The 22,984-nt window shown below is 42.2% G+C and overlaps 2 protein-coding genes across 3 annotated transcripts; one reads left to right on the forward strand and one right to left on the reverse strand.

The window, feature by feature from the left end:
- Window positions 1-810: 810 nt before the first annotated feature.
- LOC115175851 (glycosylated lysosomal membrane protein) lies at window positions 811-6,214 on the forward strand. 2 transcript variants are annotated; one of them, XM_029735409.1, is made up of 6 exons: window positions 811-952; window positions 2,084-2,359; window positions 2,684-2,878; window positions 3,154-3,372; window positions 4,076-4,341; window positions 4,563-6,214. In XM_029735409.1, exons 1-6 carry the CDS (start codon window positions 845-847, stop codon window positions 4,732-4,734), a joined length of 1,236 nt encoding a protein of 411 aa, XP_029591269.1. In that variant the 5' UTR covers window positions 811-844; the 3' UTR covers window positions 4,735-6,214. The 2 variants fall into 2 exon arrangements, with proteins under 2 accessions (XP_029591269.1, XP_029591270.1); XM_029735410.1 differs by having other exon boundaries at window positions 850-932.
- Window positions 6,215-6,216: 2 nt separating this feature from the next.
- LOC115175850 (CREB-regulated transcription coactivator 2) lies at window positions 6,217-19,115 on the reverse strand. The gene is made up of 14 exons (XM_029735408.1): window positions 18,879-19,115; window positions 16,310-16,411; window positions 16,016-16,129; window positions 11,409-11,470; window positions 11,248-11,316; window positions 11,077-11,165; window positions 10,831-10,904; window positions 10,639-10,688; window positions 10,320-10,531; window positions 9,765-10,216; window positions 8,733-9,650; window positions 7,789-7,875; window positions 7,499-7,655; window positions 6,217-6,987 (listed from the first exon to the last, which is right to left on the reverse strand). The coding sequence occupies exons 1-14, from the start codon at window positions 19,050-19,052 to the stop codon at window positions 6,806-6,808; spliced, it is 2,742 nt and encodes a 913-aa protein (XP_029591268.1). The 5' UTR covers window positions 19,053-19,115; the 3' UTR covers window positions 6,217-6,805.
- Window positions 19,116-22,984: the final 3,869 nt, after the last annotated feature.

Consider the following 22,984-nt stretch of genomic DNA (forward strand, 5'->3'; position numbering starts at 1 on the left):
CTTTGGGGTTGTACCTGGTGGGTTCATTAATAATTTGTGTGAGATTGAGGGCATCAAGCTTGGATTGTAGAATGGCTGGGGTGTTAAGCATGTCCCAGTTTAGGTCACCTAGTAGCACGAGCTCTGAAGATAGATGGGGTTAATCAGTTCACATATGGTGTCCAGAGCACAGCTGGGGGCAGAGGGTGGTCTATAGCAGGCGGCAACGATGAGAGACTTGTTTTTAGAGAGGTGGATTTTTTAAAGAAGAAGTTCAAATTGTTTGGGTACAGACCTGGATAGCAGGACAGAACTCTGCACGCTATCTCTGCAGTAGATTGCAACACCGCCCCCTTTGGTCGTTCTGTCTTGTCTGAAAACGTTGTAGTTAGGGATGAAGATTTCAGAGTTTTTGGTGGACTTCCTAAGCCAAGATTCAGACACAGCTTGGACATCCGGGTTGGCAGAGTGTGCTAAAGCAGTGAATAAAACAAACTTAGGGAGGAGGCTTCTAATGTTAACATGCATGAAACCAAGGCTATTACGGTTACAGAAGTCATCAAAAGAGAGCGCCTGGGGAGTAGGTGTGGAGCCAGGCACTGCAGGGCCTGGATTCACCTCTACATACCCAGAGGAGCAGAGAAGAATGAGTATGAGGGTATGATGTGATTATGATTCTCTCATCACAGATTCTCTCACCATTTGTGTTAATGATGTAGCCTATGATGAAATATGTTGTTTCATTAATTGCTACGGTGGCATTACATTTGCTGCATCCTGAAATCGATACTGGCGAGTCAGCTGAAGACCAATCAGCTGATCAAATAAGGAACTAGGCACGTGATTCCTCCCCCGAAAAATAAAGATGGCGGCGGATATTATGTACACAATCCACTTTTATGTCTTATTTGTGCTTTTAACGGTTCGATGTTCTTCTAGTTTTATCGGCAATGGTGAGAACTACCGACGGAATGTGAGTTTGATAGTAAATAGTTTATATTTATGTTGTACAGTAATAAAGTTGTATAAAGGTAGCTAACTAACTTCTCAGGGATAGGTAGCTACAGCTGACGCTAACTTCTGTTTGGATCCAGTTTTCTGTATTTTGACCCGATATACTGCTAGATAGCACGTTATCATATTTTAGCTAGTTGGTGATTTCGAGCATTTTGGATATACACTTTGTTTGTATTTTGTAGCGCGAGCCATATTGGAATGATGATCAAAAATCAATGAAACTAGCTATCATAATTGACGCATTGTTGGACCCCAGCCAACCATGCATACCGTAGCGACAGACTACACAATCCCTTGTGGGTGTGATTTTTAAACTAGGGAAATAGTTAAGTCTAAGTATTTGGGTGTTTTGTTGTGATTGATAGCGGTGGGTAATTTAAACACAATCTGTTATGGCAGTCTAGGTCCAAAAGGCTTCTTAACAGCTTCTACCCCCCAGCCATAAATCTGCTGAACGCTAATCAAATGGCTACCTGGACTATTTTCATTTTTTTATATATAAAAAATGTACCATGCTGCTACTCGCTGTTTATTATTAGTCACTTTACCCCTAACAACATGTACAATACATATTACCTCGACTAACCGGTACCCCCTGTTTATAACCTCGTTTCATTATTTTATGCATTTCATGGTAAGGTCCACACCTTTTGTATTTGGCGCATGTGACAAATAACATTTGATTTAAAGAGCCTTACCGGTACCCAAGAGCCCTCTACTGAAGATGCTGAGATAGCTAGGTCAAATAGTGCTGAAACATATCTAAACCCTACTCTGTGCTGGCAATCCCTCCATATCAAATAAGATCAAAATATGATTGATTCCACAAATATATGGATTAAGTGTTGATTATGAACTATCTCATTAGACTTCCTTGCATAGGTCAGTACTCAGTAGGACTCTGACCATGTCAGGACCAGACAATGTTTTTGAGGGTTGTTGGCCTGAGCAGGAAGCTGTGCAAATCTGTTAATGATTTATGAATCACCTCTGCTTACAATTTCAGTTTGCTTGTAAGAATCCCATTCTGTGTCCCTATGGGAAAATGATAAAACGCACCGTGTCTGTGTGATTTACCTCTTCCCAGTTATCCCTGGAGCTTAACCCTGGTCTAAACTCCTCGCTGACGCCGCTACCCCCTGGTGTTGGCTTGCTCCATGTGCGGGCGCTGGGCAAGAACAACACACTGCACTACCTCCTCTGCAGCCAGGGGGCGCCAGCATTACTACTGGTGCACACAAACTCCACTTCATCCAAGGTGAAGGTAGACTGGCCTGCCTTCTTAGTACAAAATACCACAGGCAGCCTGAAATTGACTCCGGAGAGCAGTGTTCTGTACAGCAACACACTCGTCTTTACCAGGGTAAGTCATAAATTGATTGTCATCTTGTTCATAAGTGTCTGAGGTGATATTCTGAGTGACTGATACAGGTATCTCATCCAAATGCGTAAGCCATAAAGATGAGCGAGATGCTAGGTTTTGATCCATAATCCAGGTTATTGAAAATTCCAGGTCCAAAATTCAAGCTCTAGACATTTCTTGTAGATCTTAAATGTTTGGATGGTTGTTAGCAATATGGTAATAGCTCTAACAAACACCTGGCTATTAACAAGGGGTTGATTTCAGACTGGGCAAAGCCATAGGTAACTCACTCACTAAACCAACTCGTCATTTGTCTCTCGTCAGCTGTGGGAGTACGACGATGTCAACGACACAGCCGCCCCCGAGCACCTACCCCCCTCCAGCTTCTTCCAGCCCTACGAGCTGCAGAACTTCACCTGGGATGACCTGAACAAGACACTTGACCCCATGGCATACACCGCCCTGCTCTGTGGAAGAGACGCCAGCGAGAGCTTCAGCAACGGTTCGCTCTGTCTTAAGGTAGGTGGAACTGCATCATCTAAAGCCTGTGTGAGGCAATGTCTAATTTCATATCTTCACTAGATTCAGACCTATGCCTGGATCCACTCAACAGATAAAGTGGGACATGGACTCATCTCTACATTAGACCACTTTAAAGGTCTGAAAATGTCCGGCAAACTTTGATTTTATCACTTAAACTTGGTTAGTGAAGTGAGTATTAATGATCAGTGCGATATGATTTATTTTATTACATGTTAGCTAGCCTATATTCAACTACTATCTTCCTATCCTAGTTCTCAGCCTTTGATGTTGAGGGGCGGGACCAAGGCTGGCCCAGCCTCCTCCACAACGCAAACTCCTCCCAGCTGAGGGTGGTGCTGGACGGCGTGGTCCCGAGGTCCAATCGCTCCCGCTTCTCCCTAGAGCTACAGGTTGTGGGCAGCACCCAGGCCATGAGCAGAGTGGACGTGCTCCGGTCAATAGATGACGAATACACACCCTCCATATTCAAGGTGATGTCTCTGCGTGTTATAGGCATGTAGTTGTACCAAAGATTTGTATAACTTAACCTAGATAGACCACAGCCTGTCGTTTCCAACGGGGAACAAATGTGGGTAAAACAAGCAATGAAGTGGGCAGAGCCAAGCACGAGCTAGCGAGATCGTATTGGCCCGTTCAAGTATACATCTGCATATTTCCGTTAGGGAGCGCCTTCTCTGTGAAGTGCGCGTGTGCAATAACTCAATTCACCTTTGTACTCCTTCTAAACAAGGCGATTTTTAAAGACGTTGGCAAAGGGTAAAGTCTACAAAACTTAGTCCACTCTGTTCATAACAGATTCTAGTTTTGGGAACAGAAAACTGTATTGAGATCAAATGTTTCATCGGTGAGAAAATGTGCATAATGTCGGCCAAAATCCATCTTCTCCCCCTGCCGTCCACTGGGCATCCTCTCACTAACATATTTGGTAGTGAGTGGAAACGCCAAGCGGGTGCTTCACATTTATACATCCGGTGAAATATCTGTCTCATTGTTCTATCTGTGGTTATACTGGAGTAAATGTTACCGAATAACAGTATTTAGATGTTTATAGTTCAACACATTTTTTGTGGTTGATCATTTATGGTTCATTTACTGTTCTTTACCTTCGTTTCTCTGTAGATTGTCACTCAAGCTTTCAGATGCTTCAGTGGCCTTGTCTTTCCTCTCTTTTAGGTATCTCAGTGGGTGTCCTCTCCAGTCAACTCCACCTTCCCTGTTCTTGGCTACGCCCAATGGAAGCCCGTGGCCTACCGCAGGCCATCGCCTGTCTTTGAAGACGCCACTCCCTGCCGCCACTCAACCCCTGTCCCCGTAGCCCAGCTTCCCCCCTCCGGTCTGGTGCTGGCTTATTATGGAGGGGAGAGCCAGACCACCGGGCTCAACATGACCTTCAGTATCACTGGAGACCCATTCTACAACATTACTAACTACCTCAGCTGGTAGGTAGCAGTTTACATCCTATTGGTTCATCCTAACTATAATAGGTTGCATTTTAGCAACTTTAACTGAATTCTACACTAAATTGCAGTTTATAGCCCCTCCATTAACCAACTATCAAGCATCTGAGGTTGATATCTCACACCATCACCAACTACCTGGAATGATAATGAAATTGTCAGCACTGATAATATTCTTCCTTCTCTTGCTTTTTGTACTTCAGGACTGTGTTGGTGGGGCTGGGCTCTCCTCCTGTGGACTCATTCTCTCCCCTGGTTCTGGTCATCATGGCGGTGGGGCTGGGTACTCCCATGCTGATCATCCTGCTTGGCGGGGTGTGTGTGTGTGTCCGCAAGAACAGGCCCCAACCACATGTCTATGGGCCAATCAACTGAGACCAAGCCAGGATATGTGTACATTAAGTCCTGCTTTAACTATTTTCTTGCCAATGAGCAGACACCTCTGGGCCCATTTTTTTCAAAAGTTATCTGGATTTAGGCTATCGGATAGGATTAAATGCGTAGAAATAGAATGGATGAATCATTGACTCGAATGGGGACAACTGTTCTATTCGTTCTATTTCTATGCGTTTAATCCTATCCGATAGGAGAAATACAGATAGACAACTTTTGAAAAACTGGGCCCTGGTGTCCAGCAGGTGTCACTCATTTATTATTATTTTTAAATATGAGGTGCACTGATACACATGTGGAATCCACCACTTGCGCATGACTGTCTAATATGGCCACCCATTGTTGGCACAACCGGCCAATAAGGCTTTGACAGAAACACATTTTTAACCACTTCCATAATTTAGGAATGGACTGAATCATCTTGTGGAAGAGAAAGTCAATGAATGAGTGCATTTAGTTGTGCTTGGAAATGCCAAAGGCTCCCATCTCAAACCTAACATTCCATGTGAGAACATATTTATACAGCAAATTGTGAAAAGGCTAGTTACTGTAGTTAAGGATGTTTTTTTCATTGTAAAACTCAAATGGCGTACACTGTCCCTCCAGTTCTGTGTAAAACAGTATATTATCGTATTGTTGCTCAACAAACATTAGTACATGATGACATGTACTAATGTTACACTGAAGTTGTCATGTTTGGCACTGCCTATCTAGATATACTGACGTGACATGGGTCATAACTAATAATGGACCCAAACATATATCTGATGACAGAAGAAGACTTAAAAGGGAGTAGGGCCATTTTTTTTCGTAACACTGATCTGAGGTCGGTTTGTACTGTAATGGTTTAGGAATTGGTCAAACTAAAATAATCCAAGATCTGCGCCTGAAGGAGACCTATACCTGGAGCAGTGAAAGGAAAATACATCAAGAGAAGTACCTTAAAGAAACAAGGTTTGTTGCTTTCTTTCCAAACCCCTTTGATGTTAGTTATTGGTGGGGGTAAGGGGAAGCCTAGTTTGGGTCCATGTTCTACCCAAAGTGAACTGAAATGCGATAATTGTAAAATGTTTTGGGTTTGATTTAATGTCAATGAAGTTAGAAATCGGTATGGGATTACAAAATGTTTTATAATATTGTAATTAATGTTACAATTTTAAGGCCGTGTTGATTGTTATAGTTCTCCTTTGGAATTAATTTAAAACAAGCTTCATAGTCATATTCAGGTTGTAAATGGCCTTGAGTATTTACCTGTATTTGTCTATTAGGCAACAATGTGTTACCTTAATTTTAGGACTAAATGCCAAATTTAATGCAAAAACACCACTACCTGAAATATTATTATACAAGCATCTAATACACAGGTCATATTAATTTGTATTTTGAGGAAACACTCCCTTTCAATAGTAATGTAATGGTCTGTCCATAATTGACTTTTTCTTCAAGAAATGTACTGGCAAGTTATTTCCTGCTCTCATTTATTTTTCTTTTAAAACAATGGTACAATGTCCTTACAGAAATGTCATAAGATGTTTAAAAAAGCAACAAGGACATGTAAATAACTGATTTCTTGGCCACATTAAATACACATAGTTTAAGATTTGTTTTTTTTACTTTTCATCGCTAGTAGAGGGTGAAAAGACACACCATTCATATTAGAATATACATCATAGTATTACAAAAAGCCATATCAATACAAATATATATTTTTTACATAACTGATCTCATTATTCAACTACATTTAAACTAAGGTGCAGGGGATGGCAGCTCTTGGGGTGCATTTTTCCATTGCAGGCAAGCATTAAATGACAACTAAGAAAAAGTGCAGTCAGCTAACTAGTCTCATGTGAGGCAGTCGATGTAAAGTTACATGCTTGTTAAATCCCATGACCTGGCCAATCACATGAGGATGCTGTAAGATAACATTGATGTCCAGCAGCGAGAGATCCCGGGACAGATAGATAAACTACAACTGACATTGCTGCCATCAGACGATACCAAGACAGCCATCTTAGTTGAAATTAGTGTTCCTGGATACTTCCAACTACCCCGGTCACCTAAGTAGGTTAGAGCAGTGTCCTTTCACAGTGTCCTCGACCATGTCTCCATCTGCCAGCATGTTAAGCTCCTCCAGGTCTAGGGGATCGATCTGAAGGGGGTTATGCAGGGTGAAGGAGTCTGCATCAAATCCCAGCATGGGCAGAACACCAGAGAAATCCTCATATGCTGCTTTGTCTGTTAAGTGGGAAACAAAGACAGTGGATAAAAGCGAAAGAGTGAGGCTGGTGTTCATTCCGATTGCGGGTTATAGGCATTGTGACTTTTAAAGTCAATGCTCCCGTTCACAGATATCCCATTCACAGTAAAAGCTGCATATGACAGCTCAATCAGAACTAGCTTTTAAAAGCCGCCATCGGATTGAATCCTTGCCCTTTTTATATATATATATATATACATACATACATACAAGCTTTAAAATGGTTACAATTGCGGTGCAACAAATATGTTTGTTTCAATTACCAGGTCTAACATTTCAGAGATTATTATTTACTTAGGGTGTAGTTTCATCCAGACAGTTTAAGTCCATTAGTTGGTATTGAATAACCAACAAATGGACTTACACAGGTCGCTGTCGTTTCATCCAGACAATTCTAAGTCGAAAATAAGGTAATACTTCCCCAAAAACTCTCTCTAACTGCTGCAAGCAATTAAAAAAGTGCAAGAGGGGGGAGAGAGTGGGCCCTACCTGTCATAAGGATGTTATGACAGTCCGCACTGGTTTGGTTCTGGCAGTGGAGGGACATCTGAGGACCCTGGTTCCCACAGTAAACCCCTCCATCTTTCTCCTCCACAGACTGAGGCCCAGAATCTCCCCAGAGAGGCTCCTTACTGAGCTGTCCCAGCTGGGCAGAGGTGTGGACAACCAGACAAGATTAGAGAATTAGATTGAAACTATGCACAGTGAGTGAATCAACAGGTAAAACAGTTGTCCTTTCAATACTGTTAGATTATTTACAGTTTTAGGTCTTAGACTACCTGCTGGGAGAGTGCCTGAGTCTGGCGTGGTGTGAGGTGTAGGCCCATGTAGGACTCCTGCTGTAAATGATTCAGTATGAAAGTGTCCTGAGAGAGCAGAAAGGGAGTGAGTACCATTTAATAGGGCTGCACAATTGATCGAATTCACATTGAAATATTGACGTGCAATATCCATATCGCATTACAATATTTTGAAAAGCATCTGTCGCGTGTAACATCCGTTTAATAGTTTACTCGTTTTTTTCTCCTCTTACAGCTGCTTCCCACACACAAGAAACCCACCCCCTGTCACTCAAGCAGCACAGTTCCTCTTCTCTCTTAGATTCACTATACAGATGTAGGATCTTCATTTGAGCCTGTTTGCTACAGCAGGAAAATAATCCTGCAGCAACATGAAATGTGAATTATAATTAATGGACATTTCTATACGGGTTGATGCATTCATCGTAAGGCAAAATCAAGTCAAATTTCAAATTGGAAATGACTCAATTCAGAAGCCTTTTTAAACCTCAAAAACACTACAAGTTTAAAATCTCCTGCAACAGGGTGATGAAATTAAGATCCTACATCTGTAAATTTGCATGCGGTTCTGTTAGGTCAAATGCAGTCAACCGATTGTTCCAAACAAGAACGATGCTTCTTTCCACTTTGCTTCTACATTCTATTCCAACAGTTCACCTAAGTGTTGATCTATAATCGCATGTCAAATCGCAGGATTGAATAAAAAAAAATTAAAAAATCATTATTAGATTTTTTGCCCATATCGTGCAGCCATACATTACCATATCTTTCTGACAGACCAAACATCAAATGGCCTCTTATTCATCCTAAACATAACCTAAACTGTCCCTAAGCAAAGCCTAAACTGTACACACTGACACTAGCTAAACTCAAACTAGTGAAAATAGACATACACAATATGCAACAGATGGGGATATTCTCACATTGTAAAGGCCTGGATTGTTATCCATTAAGGAGTTAATCTGTGAGAAGATTTTGGTCGACTCAATCTGGTCCTTCTGACCTTGCACCTTCTGATGTGCCCAGCTCCTTCCCTGGGCTTGGGTCTGATGCTTACGAGTCATCTGCATCGTTGGTACTTTTTGTGGGTTTGACATGTTCTGCCCATTCAAGTCAAGGCTCTGAGCTGGCGGGTATGCACACTGGAGATTCCACTGATGTTGCTCATGCTGCTGCTGTTGCTGCTGCTGGTTGCCATTTTTCTGCTGCTGCTGTTGGTAGAGTTGAACCTGCTGTAGCAGCTCATCTTGTCGAAGTGCTCGGTTTTGCTGAGGTTGTCTTTGGTACGCTTGTTGTTGATAATGTTGCTGATGTGGGTACTGCTGGTGTGGGTGTTGCTGGTGCAGCTGGTATTGTTGCCTTTGCTTCTCTAGCTGGTGCTGTGGAAGGTTTTGGTACACTTGTTTCTGTTGTTTTTGCTGTTGTCTTTGATGCTGTTCCTCTTGTGATTGATGTAGGTGTTGTTGCTGTGGGTTCTCACAATGGTTTGACCCTCTTTGAGATTGCTGTTTTATGTCCAGGTCCTGACCTTCTGTCTGGACATGCTGGATCTGGCATTGATATAGTTGATTTGGGTGTTGGTACTGTTGTCGATGGTGATATTGCAGTTGTTGGAGATTGTGTGTCTGTGGGAGCTGTAGCTGTGGGTGTTGTTGGTCTTGTTGATGTCTGGATTTCTCTTGGTGTGGTGGTGTTTTTTTCGGTTCCTGGCTGGGTTGCTGCTGCCCCTCTATCAGAGAATGCTGCTGAGCTGCTGGAGTACCCTCGTGTTGAGGTTGGCAGTGAGGATACCCTGGTGGCCTTGACTCCTTTGGTAATTGGTTGGTGTTCAGGAGAACTCCCTTGGAATTGAAATAAGAGCAATACATCAAACAATGTCTTAATATGGAGTTCTATGAAATCATGTTATTAACGAAAACAACGACATCACTTCAATTCCAGTTTGTTTGATATACCTGAGTAATAGAAGATAACTTTGGAGACCCAACAGGTGAAAACTGTTTAGATTGGAGCCAGCGAGACTCTCCACCAGTGGGAATGACCAGTGGGCTGAGGGGAGTCCGCCTCCTTAACGAAGGCACCAGCGTCTGGCTAGTTGGACGTGGGGAGCAGGATAGGGAAGAGGAGGAGCAAGAGCGAGATCCGCCAATCCCACTGCTGTAGCTACAGTGGCTAGTTGCGGATTGCAGGGATAGGCCGCTTAGGGAAGAGCTGCTGAGGAAGGACTGGAGGGATCGGTTGCTAGGGGATGACTGCAGGGAAGAGTTGCTGAGTGACAAGTTCAAGCAGGTGGAGTTTAGAGAGCTGGAAAGGGAGTGGCTGCGGAGAGAGGATTGAATATTGGGGTTGCTGTGGGAGGACTGGAGCAATGGGTTACTGTACGAGCCTTGGAGAGACAACGACAAACCTGAGAACACAAGGAAAGAAATGGACACCATCATCATCACCATATGAACATACCTAAACCGACACCAACATACACTAAGAACTTAGCACACAGACAAACATACCTGGCACGGGAAATTCATCATCCCTGGCTTCAAGGTGAGCGGGAGTTCCAGGTAGGTGGCCAGTGCTGCAGGTAGTGGGTTTGTGTGAGTCCACGCCTACTGGCTGTGGGGAGGGGAGGTGCAGGCTAGAGAGGTCGGGCAAGGAGCCACTTGCATTGAGAGCGGAAGGGACATTGAGAGCCCTGAACTGCTGATCAGGTGAGGACAGGATGCTGGAGAAACCGCAAGAGAGAAGTATAGGAGAAAGAGAGGTGGTTCAGTCAGGGCACAGGGTTTTCCTTTCTTTTAGACAATGTTCATTTGGAAAAGCAGAACATACTTTATACCAGGGACTTTATGCGATTTGACTCCAGTGGGAAGTGCAGGAAGCTAAAATGAGACAAACAATTAGCAAGGATACATCAATGAGAAAAATAGTCATCCATTCGCTAGAGCACATTGTGCAATACTGAACCCATTTGTATAGGAAATATGAAGCATTGTGGATGGTTACATTGGCAAGAAATAATACCTTTTTAGTATTCCTTAATGGTTTCCCCTCTTCAAGGACATTCTCTTCAATTGGAGGCACTGGGTATGGAAAACCTGAGGTGACAGAGAGGAAACCATCAGGTGCAAAAATCTAATAGATGAATACATGATATAGGAAAGAGAACTCACTTTCAAGAGGCATTTGCAAAAATTACCTAAGGAATAATACTGAAACGCTGAACACAATACAATGACTAAATCAATACAACTGGCATTGTGGACTTACCATTGTGCCTGTTCTGTGAGATTAAAGGCTGCTGGTCCCCTGCGTGGGTGTTCCTCACACTGGTGTGCAGGGCTGAGTCTGAGTTAGTTCTGGGGAGGAGAGCACACATTTCAGAGGGGAAAGCAAGAGTGTAGAAGAACAGTAGAGAAACACGATGGGTACATTGCTCACCTATTAAGTGCTGTTAAGAGAGGGTGCATCAAGTGGCTTTTGTCCACTGGAGAGCTGATAGACCAGTTCCTTTTTGGGTGACAGAATCAATCAAAATATGTATTAGGATGTTTATTATTAAGTGAACAAAATGCATCATTTTGGATTGCGCCGACCCTTACCTTCTCCAGTTGGGTTCAAGTTGTGGAGACGGGTGAACTGAGCGGTAGGGAGAGTTGTCAATCTGTGAGGGAGTGTTAAGGCTATACAGAGTGCCCTTGGAAAACCTAGGCATAGGTCGACTGTTGGAAAACAATGGTACACAAAGTTGACGGGGCATTTCTTCACTGTACAGTGTGTACATGATTAATCCCCTCTATCTGCTACTTAAGTGGATCAACAGTTAAAGGGCTCCCGGGTGGCGCAGCGGACTAAGGCACTGCATCACTACAGTCCCTGGTTTGAATCCAGGCTGAATCACATCCGGCCGTGATTGGAAGTCCCATAGGGCGGCGCACAAACCCCGGCTAGGCCGTCATTGTAAATATGAATTTGTTCTTAACTGACTTGCCTAGTTAAATAAAGGTTACATTTTTAAAAAAGTTTAAAAAATTTAAAAAGGTCCAATGCAGCTGTTTTTATCTCAAAATCAAATAATTTCTGGGTAACAATTAAGTACCTTACTGAGATTGTTTTCAATTAAAATGGTTAGAAAGTAACAACAAATAGCTTCTTAGCAAACAGCAATTTCTCAAGCAAGAATTCTAATAGGACTGTCTAGGAATGGTTTGAGTGGTGATGGGAAACCTGAAAACTAGCTGTTATTGGCAGAGAGGTTTGGAACACTTTCTTATTGGTCAATTAACTAATTTACTGCTTGGTGATGTCACCAGGCAGCCAAAACTCCATCCCACTAAAACTGCCTGAAATATCAGCATGTCTTTTCAAACTCGTACACTAACATCACCATTTTTTCTATTTCACTGTATAATTTCAATTTATATATGTCCCTTTTTCAGGACCCTGTCTTTCAAAGATAAGTCGTAAAAATCCAAATAACTTCACAGATCTTCATTGTAAAGGTTTAAACACTGTTTCCCATGCTTGTTCAATGAACCATAAACAATTCATGAACATGCACCTGTGGAACGGTCGTTAAGACATTAACAGCTTACAGACGGTAGGCAATTAAGGTCACAGTTATGAAAACTTAGGACACTAAAGAGGCCTTTCTACTGACTCTGAAAATCACCAAAAGAAAGATGCCCAGGGTCCCTGCTCATCTGCGTGAACGTGCCTTAAGCATGCTGTAAGGAGGCATGAGGACTGCAGATGTGGCCAGGGCAATAAATTGCAATGTACGTACTGTGAGACGCCTAAGAGAGCGCTACAAGGAGACAGGATGGACAGCTGATCGTCCTCGCAGTGCAGACCACACGTAACAACACCTGCACAGGATCGGTACATCCGAACATCACACCTGCAGTACAGGTAGAGGATGGCAACAACAACTGCCCGAGTTACACCAGGAACGCACAATCCCTCCATCTGTGCTCAGACTGTCCGCAATAGGCTGAGAGAGGCTGGACTGAGGGCTTGTAGGCCTGTTGTGAGAACCTGCCTTACCAGACATCACCGGCAACAACGTCGTCTATGGGCACAAACCCACCGTCGCTGGAGCAGACAGGACTGGCAAAAAGTGGTCTTCACTGACGAGTCGCGGTTTTGTCTCACCAGGGGTGATAGTTGGATTCGCGTTTATCGTCGAAGGAATGAGCGTTACACCGAGGCCTGTACTCTGGAGCGGGATCGATTTGGAGATGGAGGGTCCGTCATGGTCTGGGGCGGTGTGTCACAGCATCATCGGACTGAGCTTGTTGTCATTGCAGGCAATCTCAACGCTGTGCGTTACAGGGGAGACATCCTCCCTCATGTGGTACCCTTCCTGCAGGCTCATCCTGACATGACCCTCCAGCATGACAATGCCACCAGCCACACTGCTCGTTCTGTGTGTGATTTCCTGCAAGACAGGAATGTCAGTGTTCTGCCATGGCCAGCGAAGAGCCCAGATCTCAATCCCATTGAGCACGTCTGGGACCTGTTAGATCGGAGGGTGAGGGCTAGGGCCATTCCCCCCAGAAATGTCAGAGAAATTGCAGGTGCCTTGGTGGAAGTGGGGTAACATCTCACAGCAAGAACTGGCAAATCTGGTGCAGACCATGAGGAGGAGATGCACTGCAGTACTTAATGCAGATGGTGGCCACACCAGATACGGACTTTTTTAAATATATTTTGACCCCCCCTTTATTCCACATTATTCCATTTCTGTTAGTCACGTCTGTGGAACTTGTTCAGTTTATGTCTCAGTTGTTGAATCTTGTTATGTTCATACAAATATTTACACATGTTAAATTAGCTGAAAATAAACAAACGCAATTGACAGTGAGGACGTGTATATATATAAACTCAGCAAAAAATGAAACATCCTCTCACTGTCAACTGTGTTTATTAAAAATATAAATATTTAATCAATTTTAGAACAAGGCTGTAGTTATATCTATTATGGATCCCCATTAGCTGATGCCAAAGCACCCGCTACTCTTCCTGGGGTCCAGCAAAATTAAGGCAGTTTATACAATTTTAAAACATTACAATACATTCACAGATTTCACAATACACTGTGTGCCTTCAGGCCCCTACTCCACCACTACCACATATCTACAGTACTACATCCATGTGTATGTTATCGTGTGTGTGTGTGTGTGTGTGTGTGTGTGTGTGTGTGTGTGTGTGTGTGCCAGTGCCAATGTTTCTGTTGCTTCACAGTCCCCGCTGTTCCATAAGGTATTTTTTTTATCTATTTTTTTTTTTTAAATCTAATTTTACTGCTTGCGTCAGTCACTTGATGTGGAATAGAGTTCCATGTAGTCATGGCTCTATGTAGTACTGTGTGCCTCCCATAGTCTGTTCTGGACTTGGGGACTGTGAAGAGACCTCTTGTGGCATGTCTTATGGGGTATGCATGGGTGTCCGAGCTGTGTGCCAGTAGTTTAGACAGACAGCTCGGTGCATTCAACATGTCAATGCCTCTAACTCTCATAAATAAAAGTAGTGATGAAGTCAATCTCTCCTCCACTTTCAGCCAGGAGAGATTGACATGCATATTATTAATATTAGCTCTCTGTGTACATCCAAGGGCCAGCCATGCTGCCCTGTTCTGAGCCAATTGCAATTTTCCAAAGTCCTTCTTTGTGGCACCTGACCACACGATTGAACAGTAGTCCAGGTGCAACAAAACTAGGGCCTGTAGGACCTGCCTTGCTGATAGTGTTGTTAAGAAGGCAGAGCATCGCTTTATTACAGACAGACTTCTCCCCATCTTAGCTACTACTGCATCAATTTGTTTTGACAATGACAGTTTACATTCTAATGTTACTCCAAGCATATTAGTCATCAAAACTTGCTAAATTTCCATTATTTATTACAATATTTAGTTAAGGTTTAGGGTTTGGTTCCAAATACAATGCTTTTAGTTTGAAAAATATTTAGGGCTAACTTATTCCTTGCCACCCACTCTGAAACTAACTGCAGCTCTTTGTTGAGTGTTGCAGTCATTTCAGTCGCTGTAGTAGCTGACGTGTATAGTGTTGAGTCGACTGCATACATAGAAACTCTGGCTTTACACAAAGTCAGTGGCATGTCGTTAGTAAAATTGAAAAAAGCAAGGGGCCTAAACAGTTACCCTGTGGAATTCCTGATTCTAACTGCATTATATTTGATAGGCTTCCATTAAAGAACACCCTCTGTGTTCTGTTAGACAAGTAACTTTATCCACATTATAGCAGGGGGTGTAAAGCCATAACACATACATTTTTCCAGCAGCAGACTATGATCAATAATGTCAAAAGCTGTATTGAATTCTAACAAGACAGCCCTCACAATCATTTTATCATCAATTTCTCTCAGCCAATCATCAGTCATTTGTGTAAGTGATGTGCTTGTTGAGTGTCCTTCCCTATAAGAATGCTTAAATTCTGTTGTCAATTTGTTTACTGTAAAATAGCATTGTATCTGGTCAAACACCATTTTTTCCAGAAGTGTACTAAGGGTTGGTACAGGCTGATTGGTCGGCTATTTAAGCCAGTAAAGGGGGCTTTACTATTCTTGGGTAGCGGAATGGCTTTAGCTTCCCTCCAGGCCTGAGGGCACACGGTCTCTAGTAGGCTTAAATTGAATATGTGGCAAATAGGAGTGGAAATAACGTAACAAAATGTGGAAAAAGTGAAGGGGTCTGAATACTTACCGAATGCAGTATATGGGGAAATCACTTTTTTGACTGCACTGGGCCTTTAACCTTAGACAGTAGTGTGGCATTTGACCCTGCACGCTTTTATAAACAATAGTTGTTTGGTCATCTTGCCATACAGACAATAGGAAGTAGGCTACTGTGAATGTAAAGCAATAGTTCACCACTTTATTACAATATAGTGGTGAACTATTACTTTACGATCACTGTTATGGTCATCCTCCATGCACTTCAGATATCTGGGGAGCATGGAGGAAAACTAATGTGCTTACTCTACTACTGTTGCAAATGGCTAACGTTAACATTTACCATTAGAAACCCTTTCCCTAAAAGCATACGTTTGTGCTTTAGCCCCCCATGTATTAACTTTAAGGCATGGGAGCCACTAAGCAATACAGACGTTACACTAGCAGTGGCCTCACTTTACTTTGTCACTTTAAGGGACCCATCCCTGCCTGCTCTTTGACTGAGCATAAAGGATACATGTCTCCTGTTTGGCCTGACTGGAAAACTGAGCCGCCCCTCTCCTTGTGCCCACTCTGCCATTGGGTGAAGTCTTGTGGGGCAGCCATTGTCTGGACTACAGGGGAGCTGACCCTAACAGAGTCAGACAGATAAACAGTTCATTTGACATCCAGAAGCCTGCATCATATAACCATTGCTATAGCCTGTATGTAAATAGGCTTATAAATATAAATGTAGTTATAAGTAGTAGGTAATGTAGGTATAAGTAGTAGGTAATGTAGTTATAAGTAAAATGTAAGTAATAACTCTAACCTGTACATCTGAAGTGCTTCTCCCAATCTGGTTGACATTGGGAAGGGAGCCTCCATAATAGTTGCCCAGGTTTCTGGCCTGCCGTGCTCTCTGGACCTGAATCTGAGACCCGGAAAGAGTGGGGGGGATAAAGAAGGAGTGAATAAAGACGACAACTAGTTTAATTTAGTTGATTATCAGAAAAAACAAAATGGCATTTACAGTCAGTTCTATAATAGTCTCACTTGTATAGTGGAATTACTGTATATAGTGACACTATAAGCGTGAGTAAAAGCGACTCGGAAAGAATACCCTCTGACTGCCAACCCTTGGCATGAACATGGGAATCAGATACTGCTGGAGAAAGACCCTTGCATACTTTAAAAGCCAATGTGTAATAAACCATGAATATAGATGGGTGCCATCTCCTACAGCTACTGTATTTTAAGGAAAGTGTTGCATGGTGGTTCGGTAACATGACTTGAGAGCCTTTGAATTCGGGTATGAATGATATGAAAAGTGCGGGCTATGTAAGAGGTCAAAGAGATACCATAAAACAAGTGCCATGAGGTCTTGGCTCCTCAGTTTAAAGCCAGAGCATGGGGCTGCCCCTCATTTCACGTGACACGAGAGACTTAATCAATAGGATACTGCATTGCGTTCACAACATTGAAGATTGAGATGCAATGTAGCCGAGCTATAAGAAGGACGGTGCGCTCTATAATGCAGAATAGGGAAACTCAAACTTGTGCACTTCACACATACTGTATGTCTACCATGTTTCAAACATATTTATTACACCCCTGTAGGGCTGACCCCATTTAGTCGACTGGTGGATTGTTTGGTCGATAGGCTGTTGGTCGATTGAGACTTCTTTAGTCGAGCAGTAACAACAACAAAAAGTATTATAATTGCATGGTGTACAAGACACCTGTTTGATTTGCACCTGTCTGTGTGGACTAATCCATTGTGGAGGCCATGGGAATGGCACAGTCCATCAATAAGACATGCTACTGTAATTGTATATGGTTATACAAGAACAATGGCGCAACACTAATACAAATATTAGTTTATAACAAATGCGCTTTCTCCCACGTTGTATAGTGGTCACTGTCTGCAGTTCTGAAACATCACTGTGCTGTTTTCCTCAACCATGTTGCTATGTGCATAACAGCAAAGTCAACCAGCATATTGGTGCTGAGAACACCATCGAGCTGTAGGCTAAAGAGCACATCCTGTTAAGTCATAATACCATAACTTACTTAGGCCTAATACAATAACATTTTTCCCCCGTCAGGGACAGCCCTACACCCCTGGCAAAAAGCTGGAGTCAAATACACAGAAGGCAATTAGATTCCAAAACGATAACATAAAGTATCATATTTTTCACTACTTAATACACTCACTGCACTGTGAGGTTGTAGCACTCCAACTGTGTAGTGGGACACGACACTCACATAAAAATAGAATAGTATTTATATTTCCTATGGGCACAATAACAAATCAGGGCAACCCCTAGCCTAATAGACACCCCCATAAATAGCAACGTGGGGGCATATCCCAAAAGTGTTAACATATTCACATTACCAATGGTGGAAAAAGTACCCAATTATCATACTTGAGTAAAAGTAAAGATACCTTAATAGAAAATGACTCAAGTAAAAGTGAAAGTCACCCAGTAAAATTCTACTTTAGTAAAAATCTAAAAGTATTTGGTTTTAAATATACTTATAAGTATCAAAAGTAAAAGTACAAGTATAAATAATTTCAAATTGCTTATATTAAGCAAACCAGACCTCATGTTCTTGTATTTTTTTTGTTTATAGATAGCCAAGGGCACTCTCCTACACATCACTTACACACGAAGCATGTATTTAGTGAGTCCGTCAGATCAGAGGCAGCAGGGATGACCTGGATGTTCTCTTTTTAAGTGTGGGAATTAGACAATTTTTCTGTCCTGCTAAGCATTCAAAATGTAACAACTACTTTTGGGTGTCAGGGAAAATGTTTGGAGTAAAAAGTACATAATTTTCTTTAGGAATGTAGTGAAGTAAAAGTTGTAAAAAAATATAAATAGTAAAGTGAAGTGAAGTACAGATACCCCAAAAAACGACTTAAGTAGAACTTGCAAGTATTTTTACTTAAGTACTTTACACCACTGCACATTACGCAGGCTACCCAAAGTGTGCAATTTGTAATTCTAGCCTTGCAGGTTGTGGGCAGTCTGCACTCCATGCATCTGTATGGAAAATCAACAGGTGTTATAAGCATAAATGTTGTATAAATCAATATGACGCACATATTATGTTTATAGGTTATATTACAGTAAGAGTGTTTTGAAGTTAAATTATATCGACACTTTGGATTAAACAGATTTGTCAACCGGCGTATTTGCAGTGAAAGTCTCTATAGTGCAAAATTGAACGCGATGCTTGATATGGCCTGGAAGTTATTGCGCATCTGAAAAGTGAAAACAAAGTGCTCTGACTGTCGGGTGGTCAACATCACTGACGTTTGAATATTTTTGACAGATTTATGGCGTCTTCTGTTTTATCAACACGAAGTTCGTAGGCCTGTCATCTTGACTCACCCTGGTGGAAGTGATGTCCATCATAACCTCCTGGAAGGCTGCGGTGTCCTCAGCTTGTCGCTGGGTGAGGAGTGCTATCTTCTCGCTAAACTTTCGCGGATTGCAGGACCCATTACTAGATCCTGACCCCTGGCCAGCCCCGCAGCACCCATTTCCTGTGCCTGCCAGAAACATAACTGACCACAACTAGTGTACAGTTAACTAGACACAAGCCCACGGAGAGAACAAGTCGCAACCCGTGACGGAACACTCTATGCACGTCGTTTCGAAAGGCATTGTGGGATATGTTGTTGTTTAATCGAAGAGGGACAAGTGTAAATAACAAAATTAAACTACAAGCCCATGCTTCATTTTTTCATCACAGACAAAAACAACTTGGGGAATGTGGGATATGTAGTTTTGAATGTTGGTTCCCATTACATTGTGACGACTTTGTAATTACATTTTTATTCTTTTTTTTATTTTTAAGTAACCTTTATTTAACTGGCAAGTCAGTTAAGAACAAATTGTTATTTACAATGACGGCCTACACCAGCCAAATCCGGACAACAGCCAATTGTGCACCACCCTATGAGACTCCCAATCACAGCCGGTTGTGATTCAGCCTGGAATCGAACCAGGGTCTGTAGTGATGCCTCTAGCACTGAGATGCATTGCCTTTGACCGCTGTGCCACTCGGGAGCCCATTTTTATAGTGCCTGTTTGCAGTTTCTCACAGATTGACATTTCTAAAACAAATTAACTATGGCTAATGTATTAAAGGTTTATATACCAGTCAAAAGTTTGGACACACCTACTCATTCAAGGGTTTTTCTTTATTTGTACTATTTTCTACATTGTAGAATAATAGTAAATACATCAAAACTATGAAATAACACATACGGAATCATGTAGTATCCAAAAAAGTGTTAAATCAAAATATATTTTATATTTAGATTCTTCAAAGTAGCCACCCTTTGCCTTGATGACAGCTTTGCACACTCTTGCCATTATCTCAACCAGCTTCATGAGGTAATCACCTGGAATGCATTTCAATTAACAGGTGTGCCTTGTTAAAAGTTCATTTGTGGAATTTCTTTCCTTCTTAATGCATTTGAGACAATCAGTTGTGTTGTGAAAAGGTAGGGGTGGTATACAGAAGATAGCCCTATTTGGTAAAAGACCAAGTCCATATTATGGCAAGAACAGCTCAAATAAGCAAAGAGAAATAAATGACAGTCCATCATTACTTTAAGACATGAAGGTCAGTCGATCTGGAAAATGTCAAGAACTTGAAAGTTTCTTCAAGTGCAGTCGCAAAAACCATCAAGTGCTATGATGAAACTGGCTCTCATTAGGACCGCCACAGGAAAGGAAGACCCAGTTAGCTCTGCTGCAGGGGATAAGTTAATTAGAGTTACCAGCCTCAGATTGCAGCCCAAATAAATGCATCACAGAGTTCAAGCAACAGACACATCTCAACATCAACTGTTCAGAGGAAACTGTGTGAATCAGGCCTTCATGGTCAAATTGCTGTTGGTGGTTACACTGTTGGTGATATATTTAGAATTCAAGGCACACTTAACCATGATGGCTACCACAAGTGTTCTGCAGCGATACGCCATCACATCTGGTTTGCGCTTAGTGGGACTATCATTTGTTTTTCAATAAGAAAATGACCCAACACACCTCCAGGCTGTGTAAGGGCTATTTGACCAAGAAGGAGAGTGATGGAGTGCTGTATCAGATGACCTGGCCTCCACAATCACCTGACCTCAACCCAATTGAGATGGTTTGGGATGAGTTGGACCGCAGAGTGAAGGAAAAGCAGCCAACAACTGCTCAGCATATGTGGGAACTCCTTCAAGACAGTTGGAAAAGCATTCCAGGTGAAGCTCGTTGAGAGAATGCCAAGAGTGTGCAAAGCTGTCATCAAGGCATAGTGTGGGTACTTTGAAGAATCTAAAATCTAAAATATATTTTGATGTTTAACACTTTTTTGGTTACTATATGGTTCCATATGTGTTATTTCATAGTTTTGAAGTCTTCACTTTTATTCTACAATGTAGAAAATAGTAAAAATAAAGAAAAGCACTTGAATGAGTAGGTGTTTTCCAAACTTTTGACTGGTACTGTATAAACCTCACCATAGAACAAATAAAATAAAATCTAATTGTATTTGTCACATGCGCCGAGTACAACAGGTGTAGACCTTACCGTGAAATGCTCACTTACAAGCCCTTAACCAACAATTCAGTTTTAAGAAAATAGAGTCAAGAAAATATTTACTACATAAACTAAAGTAAAAATGTAATAAAAAAGTAATACAATAAAATAACAATAACGAGGCTATATACAGGGGTACCTGTACCGAGTCAATGTGCGGGGATTCAAGTTAGTCGAGGTAATTTGTACATGTAGGTAGGGGTAAAGTGACTATGCATAGTAAATAAAGTAGCTGAGGTCCAGGTGGCCATTTGATTAATTGTTCAGCAGTCTTATGGCTTGAGGGTAGAAGCTGTTAAGGAGCCTTTTGGGTGACATACATGACTTGGGTGACTGTAGTCTTTGACAATTCTTTGGTCCTTCCTCTGACACTGCCTAGTATACTGGTCCTGGATGGCAGGAAGCTAGGCCCCAGCGACGTACTGGGCTGTGCGCATTACCCTCTGTAGCGCCTTACGGTTGGATGCCGAGCAGTTGCCATACCTGGCGGTGATGCAACCAGTCAGGATGCTCTCGATTGTGCAGCTGTATAACTTTTTGAGGATCTGAGGACCCATGCTGAATCTTTTTAGTCTTCTGAAGGGGAAAAGGCATTCTCGTGCCCTCTTCACGACTGTCTTGGTGTGTTTGGACCATTATAGTTTGTTGGTGATGTGGACACCAAGGAACTTGAAACTCTTGACCCCCTCCACTACAGCCCTATCGATGTGAATGGGGGTGTGTTTGGCCCTCCCTTTCCTGTAGTCCACAATCAGCTCCTTTGTCTTGATCACATTGAGGGAGAGGTTGTTGTCCTGGCGCCACACAGCCAGGTCTCTGACCTCCTTCCTATAGGCTGTCTCATCATTGTCGGTGATCAGGCCTACCACCGTTGTCGTCAGCAACTTAATGATAGTGTTGGAGTCATGCTTGGCCACACAGTTGTGGGTGAACATGGAGTAAATTATTACATTTTTCTTGTCTATATTGAATAAATCATTTCAACTTTCACAGTGTAGGTTGGAAAAAGTATGTGAACCCCTAGGCTAATGACTTCTCCCAAAGCTAATTGGAGTCAGGAGTCAGCTAACCTGGAGTCCAATCAATGAGATGAGATTGGAGATGTTGGTTAGAGCTGCCTTGCCCTATAAAAAATACTCACCAAATTTGAGCTTGCTATTCACAAGAAGCATTGCCTGATGTGAACCATGCCTTGAACAAAAGAGATCTCACAAGAACTAAGATTAAGAATTGTTGAATTACATAAAGCTGGAAAGGGTACAAAAGTATCTCTAAAAGCCTTGATGTTCATCAGTCTGTGGTAAGACAAATGGTCTATATATGGAGAAAGTTCAGCACTGTTGCTACTCTCCCTAGGAGTTGCCGTCCTGCGAAGATGACTGCAAGAGCACAGCACAGAATGCTCAATGAGGTTAAGAAGAATCCTACAGTGTCAGCTAAAGACTTACAGAAATCTCTGGAACATGCTAACATCTCTGTTGACAAGTCTACGATACGTAAAACACTAAACAAGAATGGTGTTCATGGGAGGACACCACGGAAGAAGCCACTGCTGTCCAAAAAAAACATTGCTGCACATCTGAAGTTTGCAAAAGTGCACCTGGATGTTCCACAGCGCTACTGGCAAAATATTCTGTGGACAGATGAAACTACAGTTGAGTTGTTTAGAAGGAACACACAACACTATGTGTGGAGGAAAAAAAGGCACAGCACACCAACATCAAAACCTCATCCCAACTGTAAAGTATGGTGGAGGGAGCATCATGGTTTGGGACTGCTTTGCTGCCTCATTGCCTGGACAGCTTGCTATCATCGACTGAAAAATGAATTCCCAAGTTTATCAAGACATTTTGCATGACAATGTTAGGCTATCTGTCTGCCAATTGAAGCTCAACAGAAGT

The sequence above is a fragment of the Salmo trutta genome, chromosome 36 (assembly GCF_901001165.1).
Source record: "Salmo trutta chromosome 36, fSalTru1.1, whole genome shotgun sequence".
Classification (NCBI taxonomy): Eukaryota; Metazoa; Chordata; class Actinopteri; order Salmoniformes; family Salmonidae; genus Salmo; species Salmo trutta.

Excerpts from the sequence above, each read along its gene's own strand:
- LOC115175851 (XM_029735409.1), top strand. The coding sequence starts at position 845 with ATGGCGGCGGATATTATGTACACAATCCACTTTTATGTCTTATTTGTG. Across the intron at positions 2,360-2,683 it reads ACACACTCGTCTTTACCAGG|CTGTGGGAGTACGACGATGT; the intron begins GTAAGTCATAAA and ends GTCTCTCGTCAG. Across the intron at positions 2,879-3,153 it reads ACGGTTCGCTCTGTCTTAAG|TTCTCAGCCTTTGATGTTGA; the intron begins GTAGGTGGAACT and ends TTCCTATCCTAG.
- LOC115175850 (XM_029735408.1), bottom strand. The coding sequence starts at position 19,052 with ATGTTTCTGGCAGGCACAGGAAATGGGTGCTGCGGGGCTGGCCAGGGG. Across the intron at positions 11,317-11,408 it reads CTTGAACCCAACTGGAGAAG|GAACTGGTCTATCAGCTCTC; the intron begins GTAAGGGTCGGC and ends TCACCCAAAAAG. Across the intron at positions 11,166-11,247 it reads CTCTTAACAGCACTTAATAG|AACTAACTCAGACTCAGCCC; the intron begins GTGAGCAATGTA and ends TCTCCTCCCCAG.